Genomic DNA, 26,823 nt, shown 5'->3' on the forward strand with positions numbered 1-26,823 from the left:
GACAGCACAGAGAGGGGGTCAGTGTGTCCCCTCTCACTCTCTGGGAACCTGCCTCTGGCACCTCCCTGCACCCCTCTCCCGGGAGGGGAGCTGGCACCTCGCTGGTACTCCACAGCCTCCCTTGAAGCTGGGAGGTGGCAGCAATGCCCTGGACCCCCTGGCACCCCCCGCCCCCGAGCCTCAGCCCTGCTGCCCCCAAACCTGGGGTGATGCGACCCCACACAGTATGGGGGGCCCAGGCATTCAGCACAGGGGCAGGGGCACCCCCAGCCTGGGCATCCCGGGCACCTACCTGGCTGTGACTGCGCCCCGGCCGCCCGCCTGCGTCCCTCACATCGCGGCTCCGCAGCGCTGTGCCTGGTAAAGCCGATTATGCAGCGGCTTTACAGCTCTCCTCCCCAGCATCCCCTCCTGCCTGGCTGCAGTGCCTGGCACGGCCCGGGGGCACAGGGGGTCCCTTGGCAGAGGGTGCGGGTCACCCCTGTGGTAGGAGCAAACCTGAACCCAGGTTCTGTGCCCCCCCATCTCATCCCATCCTGGGGAATGTTTGGTCTCCAAAACCCCAAGAGGAATCTCTGAGTCCTTACCTCAAATTCCACCCCCTGGCCAGTCCCTCTCCGGGGGGCTCCTTGCCCAGCTGGCCCAGCTCCTAGCGACCCACCCTCGTGTAGGGGCCACCCCATTTCCCCCCATCCACAGTGGGTGCTGAGCCCCAGCCCTGCCTGTGGGGTGGAAAGAGATCCCTGGGGGGTCCCTTTGCTGCTGGGGGGCAGCCCAGCACCCCCAAATCCCCCTGGAGAGCAATGATGACAGCACACAGCATGGGAAGGGTTCAGCTGTATTTTGACTCTGGAAGAAAGTACAGGCGGTAATACAGAAGCTTTGCAAGCATAGATACATACACAGCCTCCCCAAAACCCACTGGAGTGGGGGGCTTGTCCTGGCACCTTCTCCAGCCCCACCCCTCTGCTGCACTTGAGGTCGGGGGGGCTGCAGGCGTTTCCCAGTCAAGGCAAAAAGCCAAGAGATCCGCCAATGGCTAGATGGGCTCCTGCCAAGGGGGAAGCTGCACCTATCAGATCCCAAAATCCGCCTCACTCGAACAAAAAGCCTTCCTAGGTGCTTTCCTGACAAACCAGCTCTGACCTGGACTGAACATCTTTCTCTTAATCCCTGAAACAGCTCCTGAGCTCTGGCCACCCGAGACGAGCCCGAATAACCGCAGCTGAGGGAAGGTGGGGGGAACCCCTCTGGATGCAGGGGGGATGAACCCTCGGGGGGATGAGCCCCTCTGGATGCAGGGGGGATGAACCCTCTGCAGTGGGGGTGAACCCCTCTGGATGCAGGGGGATGAACCCCTCTCGATGCAGGGGGGACGAACTCTCTGGGGGATGAGCCCCTCTCGATGCAGGGGGGATGAACCCTCTGGGGGATGAACCCCTCTGAGGGGATGAACCCCTCTGGATGCAGGGGGGATGAACCCTCTGCAGGGGTGAACCCCTCTGGATGCAGGGGGATGAACCCCTCTGGATGCAGTGGGGGTGAACCCCTCTGGATGCAGGGGGGATGAACCCCTCTGGATGCAGGGGGGACGAACTCTCTGGGGATGAGCCCCTCTGGATGCAGTGGGGGATGAACCCCTCTGGGTGATGAACCCTCTGGATACAGTGGGGGTGAATCCCTCTGGATGCAGGGGGGATGAACCCTCTGGATACAGTGGGGGTGAATCCCTCTGGATGCAGGGGGGATGAACCCTCTGGATGCAGTGGGGATGAGCCCCTCTGGATGCAGTGGGGGTGAACCCCTCTGGATGCAGGAGGGATGAGCCCCTCTGGGGGGATAAACCCTCTGGATCAGTGGGGGATAAACCTCTCTGGGGGGGTGAGCCTCTCTGGATGCAGTGGGGGTGAACCCCCCTGGATGCAGTGGGGGTGAACCCCTCTGGATGCAGTGGCTCTCAAAGAGGGGCTTGGGGGGCCCTGCTGGGGCTGAGCATGTGGGACTGAGGTCCATCACCCCAGCTGTCAAATCCATCTGGTCCCAAAACGCAGCTCCGGTGTTTTCACTTGCCCTGCTCCATCTCCACTCAGCTGGGCTCCAGTGGGGCTCCCAGCCCGGCCCCCAGCTCAGCTAAGGCACAACTTGGCTGATTAAGAAAAAGGGCAAGAGGTGCCTGGGATGGGGAATAAGGGGAATACAGTACATAGAGCAGGGAGTGCAGGCGGGCAGGGGGCTGGGGAGGGGGCAATGGCCACAGAGAGACATGGGCATCGCCCGCGAGCTGCCGGGAGCCCCCGCGCCAGCACCGCCAGGAATCACAACTCAAAAAAGAGAAAAAAAAAGGGAATTTTGGCTTCAGATCCCAAGAAAAAGGGTTGTAAAGGCACTGTGCTCCACTTGAGACAGGACAGCAGCCCCTGTGGCACGTAGCTCCAGTGGGTACGGCTGTGCTTCTCCCTGTCCTATGTAAAAAGCTTTGGCAAAAAAGGTACAATGGAAGGAGCATTTCAACTACAAACTCCTCCGGCATGGCTGCTCTGTAAACACGGTTCTTTGCTGTCTTTGGCTGAAGTTCTAAAAAATATTTGAAGCTGAAAAGCTATTTTTTGGTTTGGTTTTTTTTATATAGAAATAGATTTTTTCTTTACAAAAAAAAAAATCAAAGCATCTTTTAGCACTTTTAATATATATATATAAAATTCCTGCTATAGAAAACAAAACCAAAAAAAAAAAAAACAACCTGGGGTTTTGATATCTTATTTTTTAAGAGAAAAAAATTTCTTTGCTTTGGAAAAAAAAAAAACAAACCTAGCTGGAGACTGGCAGGAACCACAGGAATGCGCCATGGAATTACATGATGCTGCAGTTCTGCACAGCCTGAGCCTGGAAGGGAGAAAAGAAAAGAAAAGAGTTAAGAAGACCCCAGTGTCACCATCCATTTGCTCTGACTGCAAGGTGTCCAGTGGGATCCTTTGGATGCCCACAGGCTCTCCTCCATCCTGGCCCTTGGGGTGTGATAAATAAATCCTCCCAAGCTGGGATGTTCATAGTTCCAAGATTGGAGGATTGGTGGTAGGTGATATATGAGGATTATAATATTGACTAAGAGTATCAATATAGAATATATTGTATATTAATCTAATATATAGATATAAAGTGCTGAAATATTCACCTTACCAGCATGAACACCCAGCAGCAGTGGGAAGAGTGATGTGGAGGATGGGGAGTGCTCTGGGGGGCCAAGGGGGCTGGGTGTAAGAGGGAACAGGGTGGGAAGCATCCCTTCCAATCCCTCTCAGAACCCCCCACCCCTTACAAAGAGGTTTGTGTGAGCCCAAGGAGGAAGAGGAAGAGCAGGGAGAAGGAGAGGTGGGAGGGGACAGGATTGCAGGGAAAGGATAGTGCTAGGACAGGGCGACCCAGCAGCACGGGGCCAGCTGGCAGCGCAATGCCAGGGGCTGGCCAGTGGCCTGGGGCTGGCACTGACCTGCCTGCGGGGGCTGGAGCTCCCCAGGAGGTAGTTCCTGGCCACCAGGCTGTCCCCGAGGCCGATGCCAGAGTCGCCCATGCTGCGGTAGCTGCGGGTGACGGTGACGCTGGAGCTGGACGAGCCCGAGGACATGGAGGTGATGCCGGCGTTCTGCGAGCCCGACTTGTCGGCTGGCTGGCCACACGTGCCGCACACCACGGTGCGGGAGCGCAGGTTGTACTCCCCGGGGTCCCCAGAGCCACTGCAGCCCTGCACATGGAGGGGACAGACGGACAGAACGGCCTCAGCCCCTGCCAGAGCCTGCTCAGCCCGGAGCCCCTGCCCTGGGGATGGTGGCGGCACTGGTGTGACCCAGGAGAGCTCTTGAAGAGAGCCTGGCTCACCTGTCCTCTCCATCATGTGGTTTAAAAATTGTACTATATTGTATAGTATTATATTATATTATATTATATTATATTATATTATATTATATTATATTATATTATATTATATTATATTATATTATATTATATTATATTAGTATTATATTATAGTTATATAGTATATTATATTATATTATATTATATATATTAATTATATTCATAGCATATCATACATATATCTGTTATATATATTGTGTGTATATATATAACATATATATGTTATATATAACATTAATGTAATTAATATAATATAATATAATATAATATAATATAATATAATATAATATAATATAATATAATATAATATAATATAATATAATATAATATAATATAATATAATATAATATAATATAATATAATATAATATAATATAATATAATATAATAGTATTATTAATTATATTATTTATCTAAATAATATTTAATTAAATAATATTTAATTAATAAATAATATTTAATTACTGGGTTTCTAATCCCAAGGGACTGGGGCCAGCACGCTGCCAGTGGGTGACCTGCCCTGTTGCCCTGAGCTTGCACCCTGAGCACATGGGAGACACCTGAACTGTGCTCCTGAAAACATCCTCTTCCTCAGCATCTCAGGAGCTGGCAGCTCTCCAGTGGGAATTTTGCTCTTGGAAAGGATTCAACCTCCTAGAATGGGCAGCAGTGGCTGCAGGATCTTGGGTCCTCTGTCCAGGAACAGTCAATACAGAAGAGAATCACATAATCATGGAATGGACTTGAAAGCTCATCTCATTCCAGCCTCCTGCCATGGGCAGGACATCTTCCACTATCCCAGGTTGCTCTAAGCCCTGTCCAACCTGGCCTTGAACACTTCCAGGATGGGGCAGCCACAGCATTCCTGGATAACCTGTGCCAGGGCCTCACCTCCCTCACAGGGAACAATTTCCTTCCAGTATCCCATCTAACTCTGCCCTCTAACTGGCAGTGGGGAGCCATTCTCCCGTGTCCTGTCACTCCAGACCCTTGTCCAAAGTGTCTCTCCAGCTGTCTTGGAGCCTCTCTAGGCCCTGGAAGGAGTTCTAAGGTCTCCCTGAAGTCTCCTTTTCTCCAGGCTGTCTCCAGAGCAGAGACTCCAGCCCTCAGAGCATCTTCATGGTTACTTCTGGACTTGCTCCAGCAATTCTGTGTCCTTCTTGTGCTGGGGGCCCGAGAACTGGACCCTGCAGTGCAGGTGGGTCTCACAAGGGCAGTGTAGAGGAGGACAATCCACCAGCTCAACGTGCTGGTATCAATTTCAGCACAGCTCTTCAGATCCAGAGAACTCAAAGGGAAGTGGATGATGGATGCCTCAATTTGCTTCTGCAGAGCTCTGGAAGTGACATCTAGATGATCTTCCACCCTCACTGAGGCTCAGCTTGGCCACGATGGCACTCTCTGCACATGATTCCTACAGGCACCTCGTGTGCAGGGCACACACCCTGCAGGATGGGCTGCTGGGGGTGCTGGGCTGCAGCCAGGGATGTTTCTCTGGGAGAAGTGGCTGAAGCTCTGCTCCTGGCATGCTGCCTGCTCTCTGCCCACTGCCTGCTGCCCCTCCTGGTGCATATTTCAGCTCCATATGGGGAAAGATGGGCTGCAAGGAAGGACAAAGCCACCTCTGGATTTGTTCCAGCACCCTCATGAAGCAGAAAGGACAGAGCAGCTGCTGACAAGAAGTATCATCCATCAGCTTCCCATCATCCTATCCTCCAAGCAATGCTCAGCTTCTCTCTGACTCTTCTGGCCCTTTTCATAGCACATCAGGGTTCCTTAGGGTTGGAGACAACTTCCAGCAAGGTCTTCAGAGCTTTTTTAGTGAGCAGCACTCTGCTTCAGATGCCAGAGGTCTGCTGGCTTCTCTAATGCTGCTGTTTCCACAGCAGCCTCCCCACTGCCTTCTCCTGTATGCCTGATCCTCTCTGATGCTGAGCTCCCTCCCACCCTGCCTGAAGCTGCACCCCCTGGGACCCCTCGGAACCAGCAGCAGCCCCAGGGCCCTACTCACATGGTGGTGGCGGTGGTGGAGGCTCATTTCATCATCATCCTCATCTTCATCATCATTGATGATCACAGTGCGCACCAGTTTCCTCATGGCCACCTCCTGCAGGGGACAGGGGGTCAGCTGGGAGGGTCAGTGCCTGTCACCCCATCCCCATGCCAGAGCTGCCAGGGGCTCTCACCTCCCCGTTGGAGTTGATGAGGGCAGTGCGCAGGCTGTCCCCGGAGCCCCAGCTGCTCTGCGCTTTCCACACCAAGTTACTGGGGGGGCTATGGGTTGCTCCAGCTCCCGAGGCCCAGATCTAGGGAGAAAAGCAGGAGCAAAGTGACTTCTCTGCTCTGCAGACCTCACAGCCTGGACGTCTATCACCACACACCAACCACGCCATGTAAGTGTCCTGGCAGGGTTTGGGATCTTGCCTGGATCCTCCAGGCAGGGACTCACCGTGACCACCTGGCCAGCCTTCAGGGTGAACTTTGGGGGGAAGCGGTAGGTAAGGGGGGGATCATCCCCATTCTGCCTCTTGATCTGCCAGTTCCCCATGGCCTGGTCCTACGAGAGAGAGCAGCGACCCTCAGAACCCTGGTTCCTCTCCAGCTAGTCCCATTCACCTCCTGCCCGTAGGGTGAAGCAGGGCTGAACCTCAGCCCAGGGACCTTAGGGATCTCCCCGAAGGCAAACTCACCTCGTTGGACTTGTTCCTGAGACGGACAAACTTGCCCTCCAGGTCCACCTCCTCCACGCCAACACGGCCACTGGTCCGGGCATGGTGGGAGAAGCTGGTCCGGCTCTCGCTGTCCTCCAGCTTCCTCTTCTTGGAGGAGCCTGGGGTGGACAGGTGGCTTCGGGATGCTCCTTTGTGGGATGAAGGGCTTGGGGACAGCCTCAGCCTGGAAGGGGAGAACAGGAGATGAAGCCAGCGAGGACACAAGGGCTGGGACCCACGTGGCCCAGAGCTGGGCACAGCACCCTGAGCTCACCGCTCCTCCTCGCCCTCCAGCAGCTTGCGGTAGGCGTTGATCTCCATATCCAGGGCCAGCTTGATGTCCAGCAGCTCCTGGTACTCATCCAGCTGCTGCTGCATGCGCGCCCTCATCTCGGCCATCTCCCGCTCCTTGTCGGACAGCAGGCGCCGGTTAGTCTCGCGCTCCCTGGCCAGAATGTCCTCCAGGTCGTGCAGCTTCGCCTCCTTGGCAGCCAGCTGTGGGGAGGGCATAGATTGGTCTCCTTGAGCCAGGTCTTATGAGCTCTTGGAGATCTATATCACACCCAAGATAGCTCAGCCACCTCAGATGGCATCAAATTGGCAGGATGGCTTCTGTGGTGGTGTTGGAAACATAAAAGTTTTGATAAAAGGCAAAATAACAAAGCTCTTTACAGAGAAAAACTGAGCCAGGGGCAAGAGGCTTTTGCTCCTGGTAAAACACCCCACAAAAGCGATTCATTCCTTTGTTCTTTTTCTAGTAAATTGCTTAGGTGAGACTTTTTGGCTTCTGTCCAATTGGCTATCCTTAAATTTGAAGTGAAGTCCCCAAGGTCCTATGAGGTGTATTTTTACCCAATTGAGGAGAGAAACTTCCGGGCTTTTTTCCTTTTCAAGAAGACAGAGGATAATTTGGTCACTCCGTCAACAGGGGGCACATCCCTACAGGGAGGGAAGGTGAGGGCGAGCCACTCCACCTGGGACCTTCCCCAGGAGGGCACCATCCCCAGGGCAGACATCCCAAGGAAGCCTTTGGTCTCAACTCACCTGCTTCTGCAGCTGGCTGACTTCTGAGGAGAGGTTGTCAATGCGGATGCGGGTCTGCTGCAGCTCCTCGTGGGCAGCACCCACCATGTTGCTGTTCCTCTCAGCTGACTGCTTGGCATTCTCCAGCTGGGGGACAGGACAGGGGCATCAGCACCTCAGCACCCATAGCCCACCCGCCCTCCTTGGGACTGGAGGGAGAGGAGAGCGGCCTGGGGAAGCTGCTCACCTTCGCCCCGTAGGTTTTCTCCAGTTCCTCCTTGTAAAGCCTGATCTGGGCCTCGTGCTGGCTGCGCAGCTCCTGCAGGGCCTCGGAGAGCTTGCTCTCAAACTCCCGCTGCCGCCCGTTGTCGATCTCCACCAGCCGGGTCTCGTGGCGCCGCTTGGTCTCCCGCAGCTCCTGGGGACAGCAGGGGACACTGGGTCACCTCAGGGAGGAGACACAGCACACCTAGCGGGGGTGATGCCAGCCCTGTGGCAGCACATCCCAGCTCACCTCGCTGTAGATGTTCTTCTGGAATTCGAGCTCCTCCTTCAGGGTCTGCAGCCGGTTCTCGGCATCCACGCGGCGCAGCATCTCATCCTGCAGCTGCTTCTTGGCTTCCCCCAAGGCACTTTCCAGCTGGCAGGGGATGGAGAAGGAGCATCACACTGGGCTCTGGGCACTGCACCCGCCATGGCTGGGGACCCAACACCCAACTGCATCTGCCCCACAGCCCCTGGCACGGCGGGGACCTGGCAGCCCCAGGCAGGGGGGGCAGAAAGGGATCCCTGGGTGGGCTGGAGACAGAGCTGCCGCTGCTCACCTTGGCCACCTGTCCCCTCAGGTCCCGCACTTCATTTTCCAGGTTCCTCTTCTCACCCAGGGCCGTGGAGAGCGCAGCCTCCTTGGAATTAAGCAAAGCCTCCACATCCTTAAGGCGTGCCTGGGCAGTCAGCAGGTCCCCTTCCTTCTTGGCATTCCTGCAGGGCAAAGGGTGGCACAGGTGAGTGGCACAGCAGGAATAATCACAGTCATCAGGAAATGATGGAGGTGCTTTGGTTCAAAGGGACCTTAAAGCTCATCTAGTTCCACGCCCTGCCATGGGCAGGGACATCTTCCACTAGACCAGGCTGCTCCAAGCCCTGTCCAACCTGGCCTGGAACACTTCCAGGCATCCAGGGGCAGCCACAGCTTCTCTGGGCAGCCTGTGCCAGGGGCCTCACCATCCTCACAGGGAAGAATTTTTTCCCAATATCCCATATAACCCTGCCCTCTGGCAGGGGGAAGACATTTCCCCTTGTCCTATCACTCCAGACCCTTGTCTGAAATCCCTCTCAAAATTTTCTAATCCCTCTAATACTGGAAAGGACTCTAAGGTCTTATCAAGCTTCTCATCCACCAAAACCTCCAAGTTCTCCTTAGGGCTGTTCTCAGAAAAGCCTGTGCACTGTACCCCGAGCACAAAGAGTGTCACTCCTGTCCCCTCTGATCATTCCCAAAAGGGCTGCACCGCTGTCCCTAAGAACCACCCACAAGGGGACCAGCACATCCCAGCCACCCGGTACAGCCAGCCCTAGCTGGGACAGCAGGAGGCAGGAAGGGCTGGGAATGACTGGCAGAGCAGGAGGAATCTCAGGGTGCAGCACCCACGTGCAATCTGCACACCCCCAGCAGGCAGGAGAGCAGTGCTGAGCAGGCTGGGGCTGGCCTGGCACCGTGTGCCATGCAGGGATGCAGGGCAGCGTGGTGGGACACTGCAGCACGCTGTGGTACAGCAGTGTGGAGACCCTGGGGGGCATTCCCTGCTCTAGGGAGACACATGAAATTTCCCTCAAAAAGTTGTGAGACCCCACTGGCTCCTTCCCCTGTTCCTAAGTCTGCTCCTATGTCCCTGAGTCACTCCTTCCCTATTCCCTGACTGGCCCTCACCTTTGTACTGCCCCAGACCAGGGTCAGCCCCCAGGCCCCTGCAGAGATTAAGTGTCCTGGCTTGACTGTATGGTGCTTTTATCCCCAGTCTGTTCTGTTTGTGCTGAATAATAAGTTTTGCACCTTTAAGACTTGTTCCAGAGAGTGAAAGGGGGAGAGAAGAAGCAGCAGTTTGTTTTCAGACACTGCACTCACTCCTCCACATTCCTGCTCCTGCAGTGTGTTGTCTGCGGATGGACAGACAGCAGGACAGAGCTCTCCTTTGTTTTAGTTAGTTTTTAGCTAGCTGAGGCAAAGAAGTTCCCTGGACTGCGTTTTTTTCCCTTTTCTTTGGAGCTGTTCAAACCTGCTCTGGACTGAACACCAGCAGAGCACCTGCAGCTCCACCTGTGGCCACCGGGCCCGGCCTGGGCTGCAGCATTTCCAGCACTGGAGGGACTGATAAGGGACTGAGTGAGCTGAACTGCAACCTGGGGAGGGGACTTTCTCAGTTTGTCATCTCTTTTGGAGCAGCAAGGGGTTTTATTGTTTAGTATTGTTTAGGTTTTATTGTTTAATAAACAGGTTTTTTCCACTTTTCTCCAAGGAGGTATTTTCTCCCGGAGCAGTTGGTGGGAGGGGCCAATTGAATCTGCTTTCCTAGAGGAGCCCTTTGGGGGTTCTCTCCCAAATTTGCCCTCAACTAGGACAGTAAACCAGACCCTCTGTGTGTGGGTGTCAGGACTTCAACATCTCACTGCATGGCTGAATAAAATATCTGTGGATATTGTGCAAAGATCCTTTTTGCTTCCATACCCTGGGCTATACTAGCAGCCATTCAGACTGCTGCACAGCATGACACGGATCTGCACTGTGAGGGGTGGCAGAGGCCACCGTGGCATGGGACACTCAGATGTGTTAGCGTGGCTGAGCTCTGAGGTGGGGCTGGGTGGTGGAGCAGCAGCTGGGGAGGAGCTGGAACTGTCCCATGGCCAGTGCTGCCCACGTCAGGTGGCCAGGCAGAGGAGTCCGTGGCACCCGTGTCAGTGCCAGGAGTTTGATGCCTCTCCTGGAGTGGCCAGGGAGCAGCAGGGGCTGGGGACTGTCCTGCTGTGGCTGTGCCTCGCCGTGAGCTCAGCTGGTGCCTCAGCTGTGGTGCCTCAGCCCCCCAGCCCCACCTGCGGCATCACCACCCACCATCCTGGCCCCCCTCTCTTTTCCAGCCGGTCAGAGCCGCTCCTCAGCCCCGCCGTGTGACCGGGGAATCTGATCTGACTGCGCACCAAAACCCAGCCTGAAGCTATTTCGGTAGGTCCTATAAAAAGAAAAACCCAAGGGCCCCCCAGCAGCCGCCAAGCCTGGGCTGGGACTGTCACCCCACCTCCCCCAAAGAGAGGTGCGGGACTGGGGGGTGAGGAGCGGCTCGGAGCCCCTCGCTGAGGGTGAGCACCGGCACTGCAGGCACGCCTGGGGCCAGGAGGGAGCGCCGGAGCCGGGACACCGCGGTGACAAACCCAGGGAGCGGCTGCGGCACTCAGCCCGTCCCACGGCAGCATCCAAAGCCCATCCTAGAGCAGCATCCAGAGCCCATCCCATGGCAGCATCCAGAGCTTGTCCCAGAGCAGCATCCAGAGCTTGTCCCAGAGCAGCATCCAGAGCCCATCCCACGGCAGCATCCAGAGCCTGTCCCAGAGCAGCATCCAGAGCCCATCCTAGAGCAGCATCCAGAGCCCATCCCATGGCAGCATCCAGAGCCTGTCCCAGAGCAGCATCCAGAGCCCATCCCACGGCAGCATCCAGAGCTTGTCCCAGAGCAGCATCCAGAGCCCATCCCACGGCAGCATCCAGAGCCTGTCCCAGAGCAGCATCCAGAGCCCATCCTAGAGCAGCATCCAGAGCCCATCCCATGGCAGCATCCAGAGCCTGTCCCAGAGCAGCATCCAGAGCCCATCCTAGAGCAGCATCCAGAGCCCATCCCATGGCAGCATCCAGAGCCTGTCCCATGGCAGCATCCAGAGCCCATCCCATGGCAGCATCCAGAGCCCGTCCCATGGCAGCATCCAGAGCCTGTCCCATGGCAGCATCCAGAGCCCATCCTAGAGCAGCATCCAGAGCCCATCCTAGAGCAGCATCCAGAGCCCATCCTATGGCAGCATCCAGAGCCCATCCCATGGCAGCATCCAGAGCCCATCCTAGAGCAGCATCCAGAGCCCATCCTATGGCAGCATCCAGAGCCCATCCCATGGCAGCATCCAGAGCCCATCCTAGAGCAGCATCCAGAGCCCATCCTAGGGCAGCATCCAGAGCCTGTCCCATGGCAGCATCCAGAGCCCATCCCATGGCAGCATCCAGAGCCCATCCTAGAGCAGCATCCAGAGCCCATCCTATGGCAGCATCCAGAGCCCATCCTCTGGCAGCATCCAGAGCCCATCCCATGGCAGCATCCAGAGCCCATCCCATGGCAGCATCCAGAGCCCATCCCACGGCAGCGTCCAGAGCCCATCCCATGGCAGCATCCAGAGCCCATCCTAGAGCAACATCCAGAGCCCATCCCATGGCAGCATCCAGAGCCTGTCCCAGAGCCCATCCCAGAGCCTGTCCCAGAGCCCATCCCAGAGCCCATCCAGAGCCTATCCCACAGCAGCATCCCGAGCACCAGGAGACGGCAGGACGGCGCTCCCAGACTCGCAGATGCAGGATGTCAGAAGCTCCTGCATTGGCCAGTAGCAGATTTTCCTGAATTTCTTTTTGTTTCCTGACCGGAGCCAGCACGGAGAAATTATTCTGGGTTATTTTGGGTTTCAAAACCTCAGGTTTCAAAATCCCAGGCTACTGTTTTAAAGTGCAAACCTCCCTTCAAATCCCAGGATATTCCATGTTAAAAGAGCAGGAATTCCACTTAAGGACCGTTTTAAAAAACCCAACAATTCCTGCACGTACAGTAATGAAATTCAGAACCACTTAAAGTGCTGCTGTCAGGAAAAGCAGAGCCCAAGAGCCTCTGGGAATCCAGGAGCAGCTTGCAGACTTTTTCTTGGAAGTGAGTGAAGATCTGTCTTCTGCCTTTCTTTCAGTTTCTGAAAGCTCCTTTCCCAGCCCAGAACACTCTTTATTGTAGTGCAAAGGGCTCAGTGTAACATGTTGGATCTGCAATGAATTCTAGAATGTATCTGTGGTCAGATTTTCATATTTTAATGTTTGGGGCTCTCAGGTAAGAGGGTCTCAATGCTATGGACAGAATATGATTTCATAGTCCATAAATTCCATAAAGTAGCCTCTTTTATGTCTAAATAGCATTTCAGCAGTCTAGAGAATTTGGAATTTAGCCCACATTGGAATAACTGACCAAGAAATGCCTCTGGTCCCCCTTTTCCAGTGAACCACAGGCTCACTTGCTGCTGGAGCTGCTGCTGGAGCTCCTTCCTGTTCAACCCCCTCCTTTAGTGCCAGTGACTCACAGGACAAGAATGCCAACTGGGAGCGGGTCCGAGGCTCCAAGGCTGCTGAGTTTTCCCATCTGGCCCTGGCTCAGCCCCGTGGCCAGCGTGGCCACCCCAGCACTCCCGGCGGGGTGCAGCCCTGTCCTTCCCGAGGAGTGAGGTGCCATGGGGCTCCTCCTCATCCCTGGGGTTTGCTGCTGCTCTCTGCTCATCCCTGGGGGTCTGAGCACAGCTGGAGGACACTGGCTCATTGGGATGGGGCTCCAGCACGACCTGGATGGTTTCACTCTTACAAGGGACAGCAGCTCCATTGAGCAGGGACAAACAGAGGGAAAATGCTGAGGGTTACACTTGTGCCTACAGCAGGTTTGCCTCTCCAGGGACCAGAAGTATCCAGGGTTCTGAGCACAACGCCTGGAAAGCCCCATAGTAAATCCCAGACGACTCAAGGACAAATCCCTTTTGCTTAGAAGCCTCCTGTGCTCAGCTCTGGATTCCACTGTGAGGAGGAGAGCCAGAAGCTTGGAGCTCACCAGCCTGAGCTGGGAGTAGTTCTGACAAAGGGAGAGGGGTGAGACAAATCCTCTCCTGCCCTCTGTTCTGGGGGGTCCAGTCAGGCTCCCTGGGGCCTGAGCATCTCCCCCAGGTTCCTTCCAGACACCCCCGACCCCAAACGTAGCAGCAGTGTCTGGATAAGGTATCAGCACACAGGTGAGTCCTCTCTGGCCTTGGGGACCCCCAGCCCACTGCTTCAGGCCAGCCCTGTTGATCCCTGCTCCAGCCCAAACAAGGTTTGAGTTTTTTCCCTTCTCCTGCCCTCAGGTCCTGCTTTTATTCCAGGGAAGCCTCACAGGCTCCAGCTGGCGCTGGGCTAAAAATAAAAACTTCCATGGCAGCTGTGTCACTCCCACTTCCCTGGAGAGGAGGACGAAGACAGACCTTCCTCCTCCTCCACAGAGCGTTTCACTGGCCTCTGCTAGAGCCTACAAGATCCCAAATTCCCCAGTGAAAAGGGAAGCAGAGATTCATTCTGGAGGGTTGGGTGCCTTCAAATCCCACAGGATTTGATCCCCTGTGCTGCGAGAGCCACGGGTGAAAACAATCCAAGAGGAGAAAAAACAACAGAGGCATCAAATCATCAAGAAACAAATGTCTCATGAGAAAAGATGGAGGGAAAAGGGGCCTCAAGATATTTTATTTTTAGCTTTTAAAAGCAGGAAGAAGAAAAAAAAAAAGATTGAAAATTGCAGCTGAGCTGCCAGAAAATTCAAATGTTAATGGAAAGTTGGATCTGCTCAGGCTGCGCTCAGCACAGACAGACACGAGGCTGTGAAGTCAGAGGGGGCTCGGGGACAGCCCTACAGAGCAGCATCTGCTACTACTCCCCCCCTCTCCACCCCAAAATCCCAGCCAGGAAACCTGGCAGGTCTGGGCTCTCCTCTGGAAAAGTCAAGACAGGACAGAGTCGTCAGAGCTGTTGGAACAGCTTCAGAGCTCCAGGCATGAGCCCACCAGGCTGCTGGAAAGATGCCAAGCCTCTCGGAGATGCCAGAGCCCACTCAGTGCATTTTTAGGAACCACTCTTTGGTTTCCCTCTCCACGATTAATCCCCACAAGTGCTCCTGGAGCATGGGCAGCGCCGGGCTTTGTGCACTGGAAGAGCACCAGTGAGTGGGATGGAGCTCGCAGAGGCACAGGGGGCGTTCCCCTCCTCCCCTGCCTCCAAACTGCAGCTGCCCCACCCTGGAAAAGGTGCCAGCTCAGGGAACTCGCTGGCTCCTGCCCCATCCATAAATCTTTATGGGCCTCTGCAAATCACCCCCCCCCCGACTGCAGGTCTCAATCCCACCTGGCTGCCAGGGCCCACAGCTGCCTGCTCCTGGCTATCCCAGGAAAGGCTTTGACACGTTCACAGCTTGGGAACCGGGGGCAGGAGTGAGAGTGTGTGCCCATGGCAGGCTCAGATTGCTGGGAGGACCCAGGAAATCTGCTTTGCTCCACCTTGCCAGGCTACTCTCCATGGCACTGCCTCCAGTGCCTGGGATCTGCCCCGGGATCACCACACCTACGCCAGGGATCACTCCCCCATCCCAGGGATCGCCACCCCACTGCAGGGATTGCTCCCCATCCCAGGAGTTGTTTCTCCATCAAGGACTGTTCCCCCACCCCAGGAGCAGGGCCCCACATGATGAGAAGGGGCAGACCTGGAAAACCTCTGCAGTGGGGCAATGGGAATGTGGCAAAGCAGCTTCTCCCAGCTTCTGACTCATCTGTGCCGCAGCAGCTCTGCCAAATCACCAGGATAAACACGGGCTGGTCTCCTAGCAGGAGAGCTGGAAATAGCCAGCATGATGTACAGCAAGGACAGTGTCTGCACGGAGCCAGCATCCTGTGGGGCACCAGAGGCAGCTGGGGATGCCAGCACCAGCTGTGGGCATGGAAACAGCTCCCACATCTGGCATCACGGTGCCAAGGACCCTTCCTGATGCCAGGCTCAGCCCTGGCCCTGCCACACGCTCCTGATGCACTCATACATGCTCAGCCATGGGGCTGAGGGGCTTGTCCAGCTCCATGCAGCCCCTGTGGAGCACAAACAGCTCACTAGCACCTCCCAGGAGCTGGGCTTCCCCTCCTGGAATTGGGATCTGGCCTTTCCTTGCACCCTTAAAATGAACCAAAACTGCTGCTTCATTGGGAACCAGGACAGAGCCTTTCATGGGGAGGCAAACAGACCCCACTGTCCAGGATTCCCCAAATCCAAGATGTTCCCAGGAACGCTGCTGGGAGCTGTGGGTGCATGCCTGACCATGCTGATACCCCCAGGAATCAACCACACACATCCCTCTGAAGGTCTGAAGAAGCTTTCCCCCCTCCTGGATGCACCACAGCAAAGACCTGTGACCCTTCAGCCTCCCTTCCTGCCACAGGAGAAGCACTTCAGCCTCAGTAGCACCACAGCAGCCACAGGCTGCTCAAGAGCTCCAAGCACATTTCTGACAATGGATAGAGGATTAATTGTTCAGAATTAACAATGTTGCAGCTCAGGGCTGGCTGGGGAGCCCCAGTGTGGCTCACTCCCTGTCCAGGCTGTCACGCCAGCTGGTGACTCACCAGCAGCTCGGAATGGAAATCCCAAGTCACCAACTGACGCTGCTGCTGGGCTGAGTCCCCCTCAGTAACAGGCCAGCCCCTGGTTTTGGAGGGTGTCTGGTTTCACCAGAGGGGTTCCAGAGCTGGAAAAGGGGGTTTTGCCCTTTTGCCACGTGGGAGTCATCAGGGGAAGGACTTGGTTTTCCACGGCCCGCGTTGTGTTTTTGGGGGAGGTTTTTGTCAGGCATCAATCTGCGCATCACAACACCCCAGTTTTGTGTCTGCCAGTGCCTGGCTGCCTGGGAGAACCCCTGCCAGCTGTGGGACCCCTGTAGGACCCCCTGTTACCCACCAACTCCTTTTCCCAGATGCCTGGCAAAAGCTTTTCCAGGGTGCAGCCAGCCCCAGGAGACAGATGCAAAGAGGATGCAAAGTGCAAGGAGGATCAGCCCTGGAGTCCCCAGTGCTGGGGGGAGCACAGGGAGCCCAGCAGAAGGAGGGCAGGATTTCTCTGTGGGGCATGTCTGCCACCAAGCCCTGGGTTACCTGGAACCAGCCTCCAGCCTGGGGGGACATGCAAAGTGCTACCAGTTGAAACTTGATTTAGCAAACTTGGCCCAGTCCCAGGTCTGTTACCAGAGCTGGTCCTGAAGAGCTTGGGAATTACATGGCACCGGGAAAACCTGGCCAGTGTCTGTGCATGTCCTGAGGGGGCTGAGCCCGGGGTTCCCTTGCTTGAAAAAACTGCATTTTCCACTGAAAAAAGTCACCAAACACTGCACAGGCTGCTCAGGGCAGTGGTGGAGTTTCCCCTTCCTGGAGAGATTTAACAGAGAGGTGGATGTGGCATTTGGGGACACAGCTTAGTGGTGGCCTTTGGAGGAACTCAATGATCTTGGAGCCAACCTAAACTATTATTTGATTGATTCTCTTTATAAACCTGAACATCTCAACTTCTCAGAACACCAAGATCAAACACTGGCCAACCCCAGTGGCAGCCCAGGCTCAGCACAACCCAAACCCATCCATTTCAAACATGCCAGCCTGCCTTTTCCTAGCTTGCCATGAAATCATGAATTGGGTTAGCTGAATGACACTTGATGGCCTGGGATTGAATCATCCTAAATATAGATTAAAGCAATAATACCCTTTATCAAGAAAAAATAAACTTGCTAACAAAAGCTGAGCTGGAAAGCGAATTTTTTTAGACACAACTCAAATACGTCAATACATCACCTTCCACACTGCTCAATTCCACCTTCAGAGGGCAAGGTTTCAGAAGGAAAGACACGAGAAAAAAAGCTTTGAGATCATGGAATATTCTCAGTTAGAAGGGACCCACAAGGACCATCGATTTCAACTCCTGCACAACAGCCCCAAAATGTGCTTGAGGGCGTTGTCAGTTGTTTTTCCCAATCCAGAATTTGCTAGCAGTTTGCAGTGCTGTCTATTGCTGACTAAAGCCAAAGCCTTTGGGAAGAGGAGGAAAGAAGGAAATTCCAAGTCTTCATGCCCCTACTCTGAACACTCACCATTTTAACCAGTCAGATTTGTACCATTAATATAGTTAAATTGCATGTTAACTAATGACAAATTAACAATTAAGCTTTGGACTGGATGAAATTGAAGGAGTTTTGCCCAGCCTTGGCTATCTTATTCCAACACAGCAAAAGCCAGCTTTTGAATATTTGGGCTAAAACTTAGTGGGAAAGTTGTGGGTTTGGTTTTTATTTTTCCACCCAGAGCAGCTCTGAGTGTTGCTCCTCCATGGAAGCCCCAGAACATTCCGTTCACTTCAACACATCCCTCTTAAGAAGGAGAAAACTCTAAACCCATAAACCAGCACCTCAAAGGATGAAGACAAAGCAGAGATTCCCGGTGTTTCCCTGGGAGATTGGGCACGGTTGGAGCCTTACAAAGGAAGTTAAAACCAGGGAGCTGAGTCACCGTGTTAGTCATGCCTTCGGGACAGGAGCACTGGGGAAAACAGCCCTAAACTCCTGCTTGGCTGGGAACTGGCAACACAGCCAGGATGTGCAGCAGGGATGCAATCCCAGGGAGGCAATCCCAGCCCCAGCAGCAAGGAAACATGCTACCACTGTGCAGATGTGGCTGCAGCTCCCTTCCCTCTGCTCACACGTGCAGCTCCTGAGCCCAAAGGGGGTGGAAGGGATGAGGAGGTCGCTCTCACCTGCTGCATCCTGATCCACAATGGAAACCAGGGCCCTCTGCAAGGAGGGAAAAGGCAGAAAGGAGGCAAGAGAGGCAAAGCAGGGGATGAGTTCAAGGCCTCCTTTTTCTCTTCAGAAGCAGCAGCAGCTCACCCCATTTTTCATAAATCCGGTACGCAAAGCCTCTGGCCAGCAACATTTGCTTAAGAAACAAAGCAGGGGATTGTTGGGTCCAGATGCCACACATACTCCTGGGAACAAAAGGGTTTGGTCTGCTGGCTCCAGCAGCAGATAAAGGCACACAAGGTGTTTACATTGCCACAAGGTCTGTTTGCATGCGGCGGTGGCTGCAGTTTGAGTCACTGCCGGCACAGGGAGCTCCAGCTCCTGCTGCAGTGGCTGTGGGGATGGATACGGGTGGGATTCCAGCAGGAAAATGCAGCTCAGCACAGGGATGAGCAGCGCCCAAGGTGACTGCCTGTGTCTTGCTGCACTCTGCCATGTGCAGAGCTGCCAGCACACCTCTGCCCGCTCTCCCTGCCAGCCTGCACCGTGCAGGGACGGAGCCCAGACCTGCTTGGCACGTGGGCAGGAAATCAGCACTTCCCCAGAGCGAGGACTGCAGATGGGGCATCCCTAGAAAGCAGAATTTAGCCCCGATTGCTGCTTGCACAGAACTGCCTGTGAACAGAACAGACATGAGACGCTCCAGCCTCCCCACCAGGTCCCTCCTGCCAACCTCACATGCCCACCACACACCCACCACCCAAACCCACCCCAGTCTGGTGGCTTTTTGCCCTGGAACTGGATGGCACAAAGCAGCATCTCTGCCCTGAAAGGGGGGCCTGGCAGTCACCCAAACAGCAAAACACAACGCCCAGGGCTGAGGCTGCTCTCCTCAGTGCTCCCCTTCCCTCTAAAGCCCCCAGCACGGAGGCTCAACTTGGAAAACCCCCCCATTTCCCCCAGTGTAGGCTGGTCCGGCAGGGGAGCATCCTGGCACTCCAGGGTGCTGCTGAGCTATCTGCCATGGTGCCAGGAAGGAAGGGGCAGAGCGGGGCTGCCGGGCACGGGGGCCCCCCCAAGCACGGCCCCGGAGCCGCGCCCTGCTCCAGCCCAGAGCCACATGCTGAGCATGACTCACCTCCCCGTCCTGATCTGAGCCCTGGCACGGGGCTGCCAGAGAGGGCACACGGCTCTTCACAGAGGGCACTGGCAGCTGGCCACCCCTCAGTGCCCATGGGCACCGGAGCCGAGCTTCCTTTGGGCTCCCAGCCCTTTTGGAGCCCGCTTTGCACACCCACACCAACAGCTTGGATGTTTGCTTGGGCTCATGTGACTCACAGGGGGCTTCAGGGAGAAACTGTGTCTGTAAGCTGTTAATAAATAACCCCAAGAAAGCGAAAGTTCTTAGCTCCAGTAGAGCACTGCAGCGTGGTGATGCCAAGCTCTGCCTGACCAGAATGGTGGCACTGGACTGGGTGGCAGGAGGACCTGAGTGTGCAAAGCTGCGGCCAGAGCAAGTGGCTGGAGGTGGCTTTTGTGCAAGAAGGAGGAGAGACCTCTGCTATCAGAACCTTCTTCTACAGAGGTGCTTCTGAGCCACTCACAGCCCCGACAGAAGAATTCAACAGCTTCAGGAGAGCCCATGTTTATTTTTCAACAGCTTCAGGAGAGCCCATGTTTGTTATTCAGCAGCTTCAGGAGAGCCCATGTTTGGTCCTACCCTGGCTCTGCCACCTCTCTGCAGGCACAGCACCAACACCTGCAAGGTGCAACCCCATAATTAAAGAAGGCACAGTACAGGCAGGGCAGCACCCACTCTGTGTGCTGGGGAACTTTGTCCCCGCTGTCGCTGCAATTCCCAGCTCTCCTACCCATGGAAGGCAGAAATAGAGCATTGGCTGCAGCTTGGGGGACACCCCAAGCCAAGGGCACCTTCACCTTCACTGGAACAGGTAATTGCTTTATGACAGAGAATGTGAAACATTGACTCAGCCTCGCCAGGAACAGAGGTGGCCCAACCCCAGCTGGGTTTTGTGGTGTCTCTGTGGGCTGAGCTCAATGCACCTCATTAACCAACTTCCACACCCTTTGGCTTTCTCCAACACCCACAGCCCTGGATATCACACCATGGCTCATGGACGTGCTGAGACATCCTTCGTGTACAGAAACAAGGGAAAATGTGGGGGTTTTATTGTACTCTTATTGAGGTTGTGAAGTGACTGGGCCAAGCAGAATGGCTTTAAAGTGAGAGGGCAGATTTAGTCGAGGTGTTGGGAAGAAACTCTTCCCTGCGAGGGTGGTGAGGCCCTGGCACTGCTCAGAGAAGCTGTGGCTGCCCCATCCCTGGAAGGATTGGGCTTCTCCTGGCTAGCTGAGAGTCTGGCTGTCACAGAGACGTCTCTGCAGTCAGGGCTGCAGCTGCCACTGCACCAGGCAGGGCTGGGGGACCATGCCAGCCCCCACAGTTGTTCAGCTTCACACTGGGGACATTCAGCCCTGGGCAGGGAGGGGAAGGGAGCAGAGGCGGGTGGGCACCCAGCCCTGACACCATGCTGTCTGATGGCAGCTGTCAACAGGGACAGGTTTTACATGGCACCAGCCTCAGCTGTTTGGGAACGTGCTGAGCTGGTCACAAAGGAACAGGCTCAGCAAACAGCCTCACAAAGAGCAGGATGGTGAAACAGGTAATGCAGCCAGCGGCAGGACAGTGGGAGGTGATTCCCAGCTCACCCTGAACCCACTGGGCCGACACTTCCTGGGGAATCCTCCATGACAGCTCTAATTTTGGCCAGGACCAGAGGGAGAACTCTGGTGACTTCCTCCTTTCCTTGTTGCCAGAAGCACAAAAGGAAACTACCCCTCCCAAAAGGCATGAATTCAGCAGAATATGGAGCTGGCAGCCGTCCCACATGTCCCACCCTGGCTGTGTCACCTTCTCTGTCTGCCCCCCTGAGCACGCACAGGGGAACTCCCTGTTCTCTGGCTCCAGAGTTTGAGTGTTGTTGGGACTCAGACAAGTGAAGTGACACGTGCAAGGCTGGAAAACACTTGTGGCAGCATGTGGGACTGGGCAGGCTGGGATGGGCTGCCAGGGATAGATCCCTTCCCACACCAAACACAGCCCTGACTCTCTTTGCAATCATTTCTCTTTAATCCCCAGCTCCAAAGATAAGGTCCTTAATTTTCCAGAGTGGATCCTATCATCCTAAATATATATGAGACAACAGGATTTCCTCTGACTCCCCTCATCCAGGGGTGAGCTGTGGCTGGAAGACACTGGCAAACACAGCAGTGGGAGCGAGGTCACAAACCAAAAGTGCTTGAGCACGTTTCCCTGCCACAATTTTTCTTGGAAAAAGAGGGGCTGGATGTTTGCACAGGCGAGAATTCCTCTCCACCGGGAACAACTAATGAAAACCTTCTCCTGGAAGAAATGTTTTGCCACGGAACCCTGCAGCCCTGCAGTGTGCCAGGAGGGCTGGCATGCCCAGCCATCCTGAGCTGCTGGCTGCACATGTCAGGAGACACCCAGTGTGTCCACAGGGCTGGAGAGTCAGGGGGGCTGGCGTGTTCAAGAGGGTCCCAGAGGGCCACAGAGGTCTGGATCAGCCCAGCTCTGTGTTGATGACTCCCCCCAAAGTATCCCCAGCTGCACAAGCTGCTCTTTGTTTGCTCTGAAAGGGCAAAGCCTCCTCCCAGCCAAAGCATTCCCTCCCTGGCTGGAATTCCATGAGGCAGACAGGGGAGAAACCCAGGAGCTGAGGTTTCACCCCACGCAAAATGTTCCATCACAAGTTCATTGCTGCCGAAGGAAGTGCATGCCCCCCTTCCCCCCCCCCCCCCAGCAGCACTGAACCTTAATCCTTTTTCCTCCCTTTTTTCAACTAAACAGGTTTTGTTTACCTGTTCCTGCCTGGAGGGTCACAAAGCAGGGGGCGAAACCCCCTTGGGCTGGGGAAGGCTTGTAAAGTTCACCTCCTGGCACCTCGCTGCTGCCTCCCTGGCTCTGCCCTTGGATGAGCTCCCCCCTCCACAGCAACGTTTGGGAAAAAGGAGATTTGTCCTCATTAGGGCCAGGGATGAGATCTGGGCCCCGGGAGGAAGAGGCACTGCCAAGGCACTGCCTTAATCAGGTTAGGGGCTGCAATTCAGGAAGGCATTGCTCATCAGTGTGCTGCTAACCAGGGCTGGTTCCTGCCTGGAGAGGGGAGCTGGTCTCTGTGTGGCCACCACATGGCCACTCCTTGCCCATGGAATGGGCCCTGAATTCCTCAGGGGTGTCTCCCTGGACTGAAGGTGCCAAGGGCTGTATTCTACATCCCCTGTGCTCCCAGGCTGGGGCTTTCACTCTGGGATGGAGCAAGGCAAGGGCTGTGGCTCTGTTCACCCTGTGAGTCAGAAGCCAGCTTAAGGAGAGGGAGCAATGGGCAGGACCCAGCACAGAGCATCTCTCCAGCTCCATGGAATGCCATGCTGGAATCCAGGTGTCCTCCAAGGAGGGAGCAGAAGCTTGAGGACACCAGGGACAGGGGCATTTCAGACTGGTCCTATCTCTACCTGTGACCTGGGAGGGGATGATGCCAGTGTTGCCAGCACCCCTGAGTCACCTGCCACCCTCCCCACACCCTCTGCTTCTCCTGAAGCGTGGCTTCAGCATAGCCAGAGGCCATCCAGGGCTGGGGACACATGTGGCACCAGGACAGGCAGGAGTGCCCAGAGAGGTCCCTTGTCCTGGAGCACAGCCAGTACCAGGCTGCACAGGGCTGAGGGTCCTCGTGCCAAGAGCCAGGTGGGCACTTTGGGAAACCCCTCCTGGATCAGCAGCAGCCAAACAGGCAGTGGGAAGATCCTGCTGGAAACTTTCCCAAGAGAAGAGCAGTTGGCCAGGAGCAGAGAGGAGGCAGGAGGCAGAGGGCAGGCAGCCTAGCTCCTCTCAGACCCTCCTCCACCCATGCAGCTCTTGCACTGGTACTGGTTAGACTGGTCTGTGTTTGCACAGCTTGTCCCCCTCCAGCCAGCAGCTCTTTCCCCACCCCAGACAGAGCACCCAGCACCCAGGCCGTGTCACATCATGCCCTGGCATCCCGGCCCCCCACCCTCCCTCTGTGCTTGCGAGACAACCCCTGTGTCAGGCAGCGGCGATGCTGTGGGTGCTGATAACACAGCCCAGGGCGCCTGCCCTGCGGGAGATACCCGGCGCTTCTCCGGGGCTGACGGGCACAGCGAGGGGCGCAGAGGACTGCCAGTTACTTTTTAGCCAAAGTCTCCCCGTGTCAAGGACGGTGAAACGGCCCCAGGGCTGACACAAGGGCTCAGGGTGGAAGGGGAGAGCCGGCAGAGCGGGCACATCCCTGCCCAAGTGGGTGGCAGGGAGCGGAGCAGTGTCAGAACAACGGGGCCCTCCTGATGCCCCCGACAGCTCTGAGCCCTCCGAGGGGCTGGGCTCATTCCCTCATGTCCCAAAGACTCGGGACATCCCAGTCAAAGCAAGCCCAAGGAGCAGCACCGCAGCTCAGCAGCCGATTTTGCAGCTCTCTGAGCAGCCCTGGGACATCGAGCAGCTGCCCAGGGACACCAGATGAGCTGCAACCTCTTTGCAGGGGTTTAGGGGCTGGAGAGCAGCCCTCACACCGCGCCCTAGGAAGAGAGGACAAAGCAGAGGCAGAAACGAACAGCAGCGGCTTCCTCCGCACCTCCGCTCTTCCATCGCACCGAGCGTGACTCAGAGATGACTCAACAGCCCTGGAAACACCCCTGGAAACACCCCTGGCCCCCAGAGCCCGCGCCCCTCCTGCTCTCCCAAACCCACCGAAACCCCTCTCTCAAGCACAAGCTGCTCTCCGGGAACCCCCGCGAGTCACAGCACTCCTTCAGGATATTTGTCAGCGCCCGGGAACAAGCACGGCAGCTCCCGGAGCGCAGGGAAAAAATTCCACATCCGTTTTCCACAGGGCCGGCTCCCCAGCGCAGCCCGCTACCAGCTCCCCTCCAGCAGCGGCTGCGGGCCGGGCATTTTTTCCAGCCCTCGAAAGATCGTGGCCAAGATAGTTCTGGGTTTGTATAAGGCAGAAAAAAGCCTTTAGACAGCTCAGCTCCTCCTCTCAGCAGCATCCGGATCCTCGGGATCCGGGAACAGGGATCCGGCGAGCGGCAAACCGCCTTATCCGAGGACGAAGCTGCAGCGGCGCACGGGAAATAAAAAGCTAAATATAACCCGCCACGGCTTTCGGATTCGGCTCCAACGGGCAGCACAGTCCCTCCCTCCCAGGTAGAATATTTATGGCATCTGCTAAGGAAGTTAATTTTAGCCTCATTCGGCACAGGCTCAAAACGAGGAGTCCAGAATAAGAGGTAAAAGATCAAATGGAGTAAGAAGGGGGCTGTCCCGCCACTGCCCAGCCCGAAGGCGGCTGCGAGCCAAAGGTGATGACAGAAAGGAGCGGCATTCGGGGAACTGAGCGCCACAGCGACATGTCCCGACGCTGCAGGGGCTGGCAGAGCCCGGGGGAAGCCCAGTGCCAGCCCCTGTTTGGCCAGCAGCGACATTGGCCAGGGAGCCCCGTGTCCTCAGGGGACCTGTGCCGGTAACCGGTGACAGCCTCGAGGAGGGCAGAGGCACCCAGTGGCAGCAGGGAGGGGTCCACAAGGGGGGCATTTCTGCCGGCAGGGAGGGAAAGAAACGAGCCCGATGGGAAGCGGCTGGAGGAATTCGTGCCTCAACGGGAGCACATCAGCCGGTGACAGCTGGTGGGAGGGGGACAAGAGCGCTGCCCGCACATTTCTTCCCCCAAAGCCAGGGACCCCACAGAGTGGGAACAGCTTGGCACAGGGAGGGTTAAGACAAACAAAACCTGGAGCAGGTTCTTTAACCGGTGCCAAAGACAGCAAAGGAAAATAGGACGAGCAGGCGAAATCTGTAGGCAGGACAGAGCCAGCTGGCTGGCACCGCTTCCCGGGCTGTGCCGGAGCGTGTTTAGGAATAGCTCCAGCATGACGAAGGCAGAGGGGCCGCCAGCCCGGCGCTTGCGGCCCGCATAACACGGACCCTGCCGGGGGCCCAGGCATGCCTGCTCAGCCCCAGCCCCAAGCGTCCCCAGCTCTGCTCCCAAATCCCCTCTCCAAGGGCATCCCGGCCAAAGATGGCGCTTGGAAGGAGAGCAGGAATGACGGGAGAGCTTCTCTCCTCTTTTGGTCCCTATCACAGCCACCCCAACCCCGGCCCGGCCACGGATTTTTCCTCTCTCTCCCTGCCTCCTCCAGGTCACTCCTTCCTCCCTCCCGGCTCCCTGCCAAGCATGACGGCAGCACCCGTCCCGCCGCAGCCTCCGCCATCCCCAGGGCACTCACCGGGCTTTCAGCTCCTTGTGCTCCTCCCGCACTTTACTGAGCTCCAGCTGCAGCCGAGCTCTCTCCTTGGCCACCGAATCCAAGGTCTTGCGGGCATCCGCCAGCTCGGACTCGTAGGCAGCCTTGATGCCCGAGACCTCGCGGCTCACCACCTCTTCGGACTCGGTGATGCGGAGCCGCAGGCCGGCGTTCTCCAGCTCCAGCGAGCGCACCTTGTCGATGTACACGGCCAAGCGGTCATTGAGCTCCTGCAGGTCCTCCTTCTCCTGCAGCCGGGTGATGCGGGTGGGGGACAAGGGGGTCCCCGAAGCCCCGCTGCGGGTGCTCCTTTTCTGCGAAGGCGTCGCCATGGGGTCCGGCGTCGAGGCGAAGGGCACGGCTCAGGTCACGGCGCGATGTCCCACGCCACCCGCCCAGCTGTCGCGGCAGCTCCCGGTGGCTGAGTGACTTGCTTATATCCCAGCTGGGCTGTTCACTGGGAGGAGGAGCTGAGAGGCGGCGGCGGGTGGAGTTATCCAAACCTGGGTGGAGACAACTCGCATCAGTCCCAGCCCTTCCTTAGGAAAGGCTGGGAAAATATCCCTGGGTGAAGGGGCCTCGGGAGGGCGGCTGTGGGGACACAGTCCGGGGAAACCCCCCTTCCACACGCTTTTCCCCCGACAGAGGCTGGATTGCAGACTGGGGGGACTTGGCCAGGGAAAAGGGCACCTTGAGGGGGGCTGCAGTGAGGAGCTGCAGCCGGGCACCCTCAGGACCCTTGGACTGAGCACTTCCAGGACACTGCTGTCCCACAGGACAGGGCAGGCAGCACCTCAGCAGCTGACCCCAGGGTGTGGGGGGTCCTGGCACACTCTGAATGCAGGACCCTGGGGTACCTGAAACTCTGGGGTCCAGGGACACAAATACAGCTCCAAAATACCCTGGTCTGGGTTCCCCTGAATCCTAAGGCATCCCACACAAAGAGCTCTGGGGCACCAAAGAATGCCCCCACCCACCTGCCCATTTCCCTGCACTGGTTTTGCCCAGTTCTCTCAGCACCGGTGTTCCAAATTTCCCAGCTCTCTTCAGTGCCAGCTGTGCCAGTTTGTAGCTCCCCAACTTCTAAACACCAGTTGTGTCCCCACCCCAATTCCTTGTTTCCTGTTCTGTCTCCCAGCCCTCTCCAGTCCCACTCACCCCCCCCGCCCAGTATCTCCAGCTCCCAGCAGGGGTGATTCC

The 26,823-nt window shown here is 56.3% G+C and overlaps 1 protein-coding gene across 1 annotated transcript; it reads right to left on the reverse strand.

Annotated features, from left to right (window-relative positions):
- Positions 1-1,679: 1,679 nt before the first annotated feature.
- LMNA (lamin A/C) lies at positions 1,680-26,077 on the reverse strand. The gene is made up of 12 exons (XM_009099172.4): positions 25,606-26,077; positions 8,467-8,623; positions 8,157-8,282; positions 7,890-8,060; positions 7,664-7,789; positions 6,894-7,114; positions 6,599-6,803; positions 6,358-6,465; positions 6,095-6,214; positions 5,920-6,015; positions 3,488-3,739; positions 1,680-2,883 (listed from the first exon to the last, which is right to left on the reverse strand). The coding sequence occupies exons 1-12, from the start codon at positions 25,953-25,955 to the stop codon at positions 2,851-2,853; spliced, it is 1,965 nt and encodes a 654-aa protein (XP_009097420.1). The 5' UTR covers positions 25,956-26,077; the 3' UTR covers positions 1,680-2,850.
- Positions 26,078-26,823: the final 746 nt, after the last annotated feature.

Source organism: Serinus canaria, chromosome 25 (assembly GCF_022539315.1).
Source record: "Serinus canaria isolate serCan28SL12 chromosome 25, serCan2020, whole genome shotgun sequence".
NCBI lineage: Eukaryota > Metazoa > Chordata > Aves > Passeriformes > Fringillidae > Serinus > Serinus canaria.